Source organism: Oryx dammah, unplaced genomic scaffold, assembly GCF_014754425.2.
Source record: "Oryx dammah isolate SB20612 unplaced genomic scaffold, SCBI_Odam_1.1 HiC_scaffold_29, whole genome shotgun sequence".
NCBI classification, from domain to species: Eukaryota; Metazoa; Chordata; class Mammalia; order Artiodactyla; family Bovidae; genus Oryx; species Oryx dammah.
Genome location: NW_024070213.1, coordinates 7849362 through 7856951, shown reverse-complemented (window position 1 = coordinate 7856951; position 7590 = coordinate 7849362). Strand labels below are relative to the sequence as shown.

At 42.8% G+C, this 7590-nt stretch overlaps 2 protein-coding genes across 4 annotated transcripts in view; one reads left to right on the top strand and one right to left on the bottom strand.

Moving 5' to 3' along the window:
* Positions 1-40: 40 nt before the first annotated feature.
* Positions 41-7590, top strand: part of XPNPEP3 (X-prolyl aminopeptidase 3) — a 45977-nt gene continuing 38427 nt past the window's right edge. The window contains exon 1 of one of the 3 annotated variants that reach the window (XM_040233229.1): positions 41-204. Coding sequence is in view for 1 of the 3 variants with exons in the window: in XM_040233227.1 (XP_040089161.1) it covers positions 141-204 (64 nt within the window). In the remaining 2 variants the exon portion in view is untranslated. The remainder of the gene's footprint in view (positions 205-7590) is intronic. The other 2 variants (XM_040233227.1, XM_040233228.1) reach the window with 2 other exon arrangements.
* Positions 4672-6021, bottom strand: DNAJB7 (DnaJ heat shock protein family (Hsp40) member B7). The gene has a single exon (XM_040233231.1). The coding sequence runs from the start codon at positions 5584-5586 to the stop codon at positions 4672-4674; it is 915 nt and encodes a 304-aa protein (XP_040089165.1). The 5' UTR covers positions 5587-6021.

Sequence of the window (7590 nt, the reverse complement as noted above, 5' to 3'; positions counted from 1 at the left end):
TGTGGGAGGAAAGCCCGGCGCGAGGCGCCGGCCGGAAGGGGAGGGGCGCCCGGCCAGGTTTCCTGGCGACGCAGCCCTGCTGGCGACCGCTTCTGCGGCAGGTTTCTTCGTTTTGTTCCTGACGCCTGAGCGTGGCAGTTATGCCTTGGCTACTCTCTGCAACTAGGCTTGTTCCCGCGGTAGCAAGCGCCCGCAGCCTCTCAGGTTAGACTTAACCTCCCACAGTGTCCCCTCCGGAGCTTGCTCTGCGAAGCCTGAGGCGCGCCAAGCGGGATCCAAGTTGGTCTCAGGCGACCCCTGCTTCGGCGGGCCATTCTGTCGGGACTTCCACGCCCAAACCCTCTGTGCACTCCTCGAATTTCTTCTCTTCCTCCTACTGCCCCTGATAAAGGGTGGGCCCGGTGTTCTCTCTACCATTGAGGTATTCTGGTAGTTGAAATGACTGCAGAGAGAAAAGTGTGTGCTGTCTTCCCCGAGGGGCTAAGTCATGCGGACTCAAGAAACTTGTGTCAGTTATCACACTTGTTCGGGTGACTTGTCTCTCATCAAGTAGCTCTTGTTAGGATAACCTAATAAGTTTAGGATAACTTAAAATCGTATTTTCCTGTTTTTAACGAGTTGACATGAGAGCTGGCTCTCACGAAATGGAAGTGAAACGTTACATTTAATAATACAAATCCTTTGAGTAGTTCCTCTTGGAAGAGGTAATGTTTGGAAATACTCCCGAGGCTTTTTATGTCTGAAAGTTTTGCTTGTAAAGGCAGGGTAGAGTATTCTGGGAATATGGGGGGGGGTTAATTTTTAGGATGTATTGTATCGTGAGGAATTAATGCAGTGAACATGAAACTTGATCAGTGAAGGCTGAATCGTCTGCCTTTCAGGCAGATCTGCCATTGGGTCATATTTTAGTTTTGGGGGGCGATAGATGAACAATGTGTACATCAGAGCATGTGGTCTGTGACACCAAACTGTGTCTTGGCATTTATTTGTTGTGTTGCTATACTTGAATTTATTGACACTGGGATGGTAATTATATCAAACTTACTCCTAACTCTAAAATATAGAAATAAAAAGTAATAATTGTCCAGTGCACAGAACTTGGTCTTTGCTTCTAATAGCTAGGCTGAAGAAATCTGTCCCTCTCCATCAAGAGTAGGTGAATAGATACGCTGTTAGTCTTGAACACAAAGGCCATAGCTTATGATTTAGAGCTGGAACCATTGATTTACTTGTGACTTTTCTTCTTTTTTTGTATTTGTTGAGGCTTTGTGTGAAACCCGACTAATCAAGGTTTAGGACAAGGTACTGGATTACACCAGGGCTTCCCTGGGGGCTCAGCTGGTAAAGAATCCACCTGCAGTGCGGGAGACCTGGGTTCGATCCCTAGGTTGGGAAGATCCCCTGGAAAAGGGAACGGCTACCCACTCCAGTATTCTGGCCTGGAAAATCCGATGGCCAGAGGAGCCTGGCGGGCTGCAGTCCATGGGGTCTCAAGACCATGGGATCTCAGTTGACTTAGCGACTAAACAACCACCATACACATACAGGCTTTCTGAATGAATGATCTCATTGGGTCTTCACAAGTCCAGTAAGTTAGAGCAAATATTTTACTGATAGGGAACTGAAACTAACATAGTACCACAAGTAGCAAATCAGGAATGTTTTGTGATTGCCATATAGTCCTTTTCCTGTTATACTTGTGCTAGGTGTTACTCTAGCTTAGTAGAGTTCTTTTGGAACCTTTTATTGAGCCAGAATAACTTCAGTCCATAACTTTTGAGTTAGGGTGTCATTCTGGATGAATCTCCACTTGCCTAGAGTTACAGTCTAGTCAGATGATAGAGAAGCAGCAGACGAATGAGAATATAGCAAAGAACGGTGATTAGAGTCTTGACTCAAGTGACATGGGAGCTCAAGAAAGGCAGTATTGTCAAGTGGCCAAGTTGTATCTGACTTTTGGCAACCTGACTCCCTGCAGTGGAAGTGTGAAGTCTTCACCACTGGACCGCCAGGCAAGTCCTACTTAACGCTGCCATAGTGGGCCTGTTTAAGTGTATCAGATTATGTCACTCTTCTGCTCAGAGCCTCCAGTGGCTTCCTGCCCCAAATGTTATACCATAGTTTATAGTGTGATCTGCAAGTCATTGCATCCTGTGGACTTGTGTTAGCTTTCATACTTCATGCTTGCTCTCAGAAAAGGCCACGCAGATCTCCTCCATGTTCCTCACGCACCTGGTACCACATGCTTTAGGGACATTGGACTTGCTGGTCCTGCTACCTGGAATCCTCTTTGATCAGATATCCACGTGGCTGACTCCTTCATTTTATTGAGATCTTTTCTCACACGTAACCATCATTTCACCCTGGCATGCTCTTGCTCCAAAACTTGTATGTCCTTCCCCTGATTTTTTTACTTATACCTGTGACTAACATATTTTACTTTGTATTTATTTATTGTCTCTCTCCAGTCTAAGCTCTGTGGCAGCTAAGAGTTTTTTGTTTGTTCATTATTGTATCCCAGGTACCTAGGACAGACCTAGGTAGACCTAGGACTACCTCACAAGTAGTGGGTACTCAAAAAATACCATTGAATGAGTGAAAAAATAAATAGGATGAAAGCAGTGTATTTTGAAAATGAAATAATTATAGGAAGCTAAGAAGTAATTGAGTTGAAATTAAATTCATTTAAAGGAAGCAAATGTATAAAAACATTGAGCTCAAACCAGTTGCTCAATATCTGATATGTCTGTAACTCTGAAACTCATCTGTTTTTCTTACATCATAAGCCTAGGTTGTGATGGCTAAAGGTGGTATTTTAGAGTAATGTATTTTTATATCCTGTGTACATACTCAAAAAATTAGAAAGTTTCCTATCTGGTAAACGTCACTGATGGCCACCCATGCATGATACAGTCACATTGCTCTGGAGAATCCAGGGTAAGTCTGGCTTTAAAAGGAAAAAAAAAAAGTAAAATACATGCATGCATGCTGTCACTTTAGTCGTGTCTGACTCTTTGCGACCCCGTGGATTGTAGCCCTCCAGGCCCCTCTGTCCATAGGATTCTCCAGGCAAGAATACCAGAGTGGGTTGCTGTTCCCTTTTCCAGGGGATCTTCCCCACCCGGGGATCAAACCTGCATCTCTTAGGTCTCCTGCATTGGCAGCTGAGTTCTTTACCGCTAGCACTACCTGGGAAGCCCAGTAGCCAGTTAAAAGTCTGTCTGCTGCTGCTGCTGCTGCTGCTGCTAAGTCGCTTCAGTCGTGTCCGACTCTTCGTGACCCCATGGACTGCAGCCTACCAGGCTCCTCCATCCATGGGATTTTCCAGGCAGGAGTATTAGAGTGGGTTGCCATTGCCTTCTCCATGTAAAATACATGTAACATCAAATTTACCATGTTAATAATTTTAAACAGTTGTGAAAAGATCTCCAGAACTTTTTCATCTTGCAAATCTAAATCTGTATCCCCTAACAGTGCTTTATCCTCCTCCCTGCAGCCCCTGGTAACCGTATTTCCACTTTCTATTACTATGAATTTGACTTTAGATACCTCATATAAGTAGAATCATAATGTCTCAAAGTTCATCCATGTTGTCACATGTGACAAGGTCCTTACTTTTTGAGGCTGAATTCAGAATCTGTGTATGCCTATATATATAAACATTTTACTTATCCATCCAACCGTCAATTGACATTTGGACTGGCTCCACCTCTTGGCTTTTGTGAATAAGTGTACTATGAACATAGACGTCCAGATATAAGTGTAGCTATTTTTAACTTAAAATGCGTGTCTTAAGTTGTGTATGAAGTGCTCTGTGATCATTGAAAAAAGTCATCTCATTAATAACTATGTAGACTGAACCCATGTGTTTTAATACATTTTTAGCTGCTAATGCTTTATGTGTGTCAGAAGTCTGTGATGTAGCTTTAATTAGATCAAAGGAATGATTATAGACTTGACTAAAGAAAAACTTCGTAATATAGAAGCATGTATATAGTATATAGAATATAGAAGCATTGCAGGCAGATTCTTTACCATGTGAGCCCTAAGGGAAGCCCAAGAATACTGGAGTGGGTAGCCTATCCCTTGGGCTTCCCTGGTGGCTCAGAGGTTAAAGCGTCTGCCTGCAATGTGGGAGACCTGGGTTCGATCCCTGGGTCGGGAAGATCCCCTGGAGAAGGAAATGGCAACCCACTCCAGTATTCTTGCCTGGAGAATCCCATGGACGAAGGAGGCTGGTAGGCTACAGTCCACGGGGTCATAAAGAGTTGGACACAACTGAGCGACTTCACTCATTCACTCACACAGCCTATCCCTTCTGCAGCATATCTTCCTGACCCAGGAATCGAACCAGGGTCTCCTGCATTGCAGGTGGATTCTTTACCAACTCAGCTATGAGGGAAGCCCATATAAGCATTTATCTCAAAAACAAAAAGTAAAATAATTGTTGCTGTTTTCTAAACTCTTAATATCACTGTTACTACATTTCATCTTTTTCTAACAAATCTAATCCAATGACCACTCATCAGATGTCTACAGTCCTGCTAAGCATGTTAAAAACATAATCTTAGTGTAGTATTAAACAAATATTATCTACAAAACTGATTAACAGAAACACACACAGAGTTGTGTTCAAATGTTATATGAACATAATGTGTCTGAAGAATCAATTTAACGATTCCTTTTAGTTGACTTCTTCTTCTGTACTTCTTTATGCTTCTTTTTTTTCCTCTTACCACCTTCTTTGAATCCTGCTGAGAAAACAGAGGGATTCCAGTTACTGGTGACCCAAGTTATACCCTGCTCATCATTGTTTGCATGTTTGGGGCTGCAAGATTTTGGTGAATAATTGTTAAATGACTGTCTTCTCCAACTGCATTCTTCAGCAAAGCCCTCTTCACTTGCCACACCATTTGAAAGAAAGAACTTCAACTCACCATCGTCTTCATCTCTTTCTAGGTCATCCTCAATAATTATTTTTGTATTGGTATTTCTGCCATTAACAATCTTACCTGAAGTTGTAACAGTAACGTAGTTATCCATCCCACTATCATCAAATGCCAGGGAAGAAAATAAATAAAGTCCCTCATGGCCCAGTGAATCAAATGGTGTATAGCTTGTATCATATGAAGAAAATCTCTCAAAAACTAGGTATTCACTGGATGTAGAGAAAAAGGATCTTGCACCTCTGTTTCTGCTTCCATCGGAGCTCCTTGAATTACTTAAAAGGTCTTCAAGTGAGTCTGCAAAGAAATGAAATGAAAATGGGTCCCTTTCACGAAAAATTTCTTTGAAGACATCATCTGGCTTACGGAATGTGAAGCCGTATTCAGAAGAATCATCGAAATCACTTCCACCTCCACCATTTAATCCTTCTTTGCCATATTTATCATAAATGTTCCGTTTTTCATCATGTGATAATACCTCATATGCCTCAGCTACTTCTTTGAATTTTCTCTCGGCTTCTTCTTTGTTTTCTGGATTTTTATCCGGGTGCCATTTAAGTGCCACTTTTCGATAAGCCTTTTTAATATCCTCAGGTGAAGCATGTCTCTCCAATCCTAGAACTTGATAGTAATCCACCATGTTTTTAACAAGATGGTTGGAAAGGGCTGCTCTAGGGATTGAGAACCGTAGTTTCCTCTCAGCTCAGGCTCTGCTGGTGCTGGTGGTAGAGGCAGTGACTGTAAATAGGCGTTTTTACATTGAGGACAATGTTATTACCTTGGACCACTGCTAGGAGACGTTAGGATACTGATTATGTGGCAGGCAAGCTTACAAGCTTATGTCAGAGGGCTGCATTGTGGTGTCACTCTGGGCTTGGTGTAGGGACCAGACCTTCTAAATGAAGCTAGTCCAGAGTCAAACCAGACCATCCTTAACCCTCTGGACTGTTTCTCCCATGTTTTCCTAGAAGCCTCGAACAGTGCCCCATAAACCAGTGAAACCTGTTGTATGGCCGCAGCATGCCCCTTGCACAATATGACCTCTGGGTTACTGAGCTTTAATAACCTACTTCTCAGTTCTTCCATGTTTTGGTTTGGAAAAATGAAGAATTTGTGAACTTTGAAAAAGTACTCAAGCAGTTGACATACTTATTTCAACCTTAGAAAGTCATTGTATTGGTTTCCTGAGACTACCATAACAAATTAACACGAACATGTCTGCTTAAAACAGTAGAGGACTTCCCTGGTGGTCCAGTGGATAAGAATCCCCTTGCCGGTGCAGGGAACATAGGTTCGATCCCTGGTCCAGGAAGATTCCACATGCAACGGAGCAGCTAAGCCCAAGTGCTACAACCTGTGCACCTTGAGCCCGTGCTCCACAACAAGAGAAGCCACCCAGTGAGAAGCTCACGCACCACAGCAGAGTAGCCCCCCCACTCCACAACTGGAGAAAACCCACACACAGCAGCGAAGACCCAGCATAACCAAAATTTTTTAAAAATAAATACATTAAAACAACAACAACAAACGTAGAAATGCGTTGTCTCACAGTTCTGGAGACCAGAAGCTTGACATCGTGTGTCGGCAGGCCTCCATTCCTTCCAGAGGCTCTAGGAGGGACTCCATCCTTTACGTCTCAGCTTCTGGTGGCTCTAGGTATTCCTTGGCTTGTGGCCACATCACTCCTGTTTCTACCTCTGTGGCTACATTGCTTCCTTCTCTTCTGTCTTCTCCTTCTGCATTTCTCTTGTAAAGAAGGACACAGGTCATTGGATTTAGGACTGACTCAGATAATGCAGGATGGTCTTTTTATCTCAAATTCCTTAATCTAGTTCTACATCTGCAGAAACCTTTCTTCCAAATTAACAGTCACAGGGTCTGGGGATTACAGCATAGACATATCTTTTGGGGGCTACCATGCAAAATATTGCAGTGTTAAAACCATTTTAGTGCACTGAGACAAACTTTTTAATGGAATAGGGACTAAACATAACAATCATAGGAAGAATAGTGTTCAGTGAAATTTAAATACATACACTGTCATTCCTACTTTATAATCCCTACTAGAACCTTTAACTTGATGTAGACTTTCGCATTTTGCTGTTGAGTGATTGTATGTTCACAGGGAGATTGTATGGCACTAATAGTGTCACTGGGAATTTGGCAGAGAGGACTTACCTGAGTGGCAGAGTGGAGAGGAAGGAGCAAAGATTTTGAAGTTAAAACTGAGTTTAAATCCTAGCTTTCTAAGTACTGCGTGAGAAAGTGGAAGTGTTAGTTGCTCAGTCATGTCTGACTCGTTGTGACTCTGTGGACTATAGCCTGCAAGGCTCCTCTGTCCATGGAATTCTCCAGGCAAGCATACTGGAATGGGTTCCCATTCCCTTCTCCAGGAGATCTTCCCAACCTGGGGATCGAACCCAGGTCTCCTGCATTGCAGGCAGACTATTTACCGGATGAGCCAACATTGCACAAATTACTTCAGAATCTAATTCCTTATTTGTGGTTTTTTTTTTTTTTTTTTAAGCAATAACGCCAACCTCATGACAGTTAAAAATCTAATTCCTTAGTTCGGTGTACAAAGCCTTTAGTTGTCTGATCCTTATCTTGCGGATATTTTACTTTTCCTCCAGCAGCAGCACTG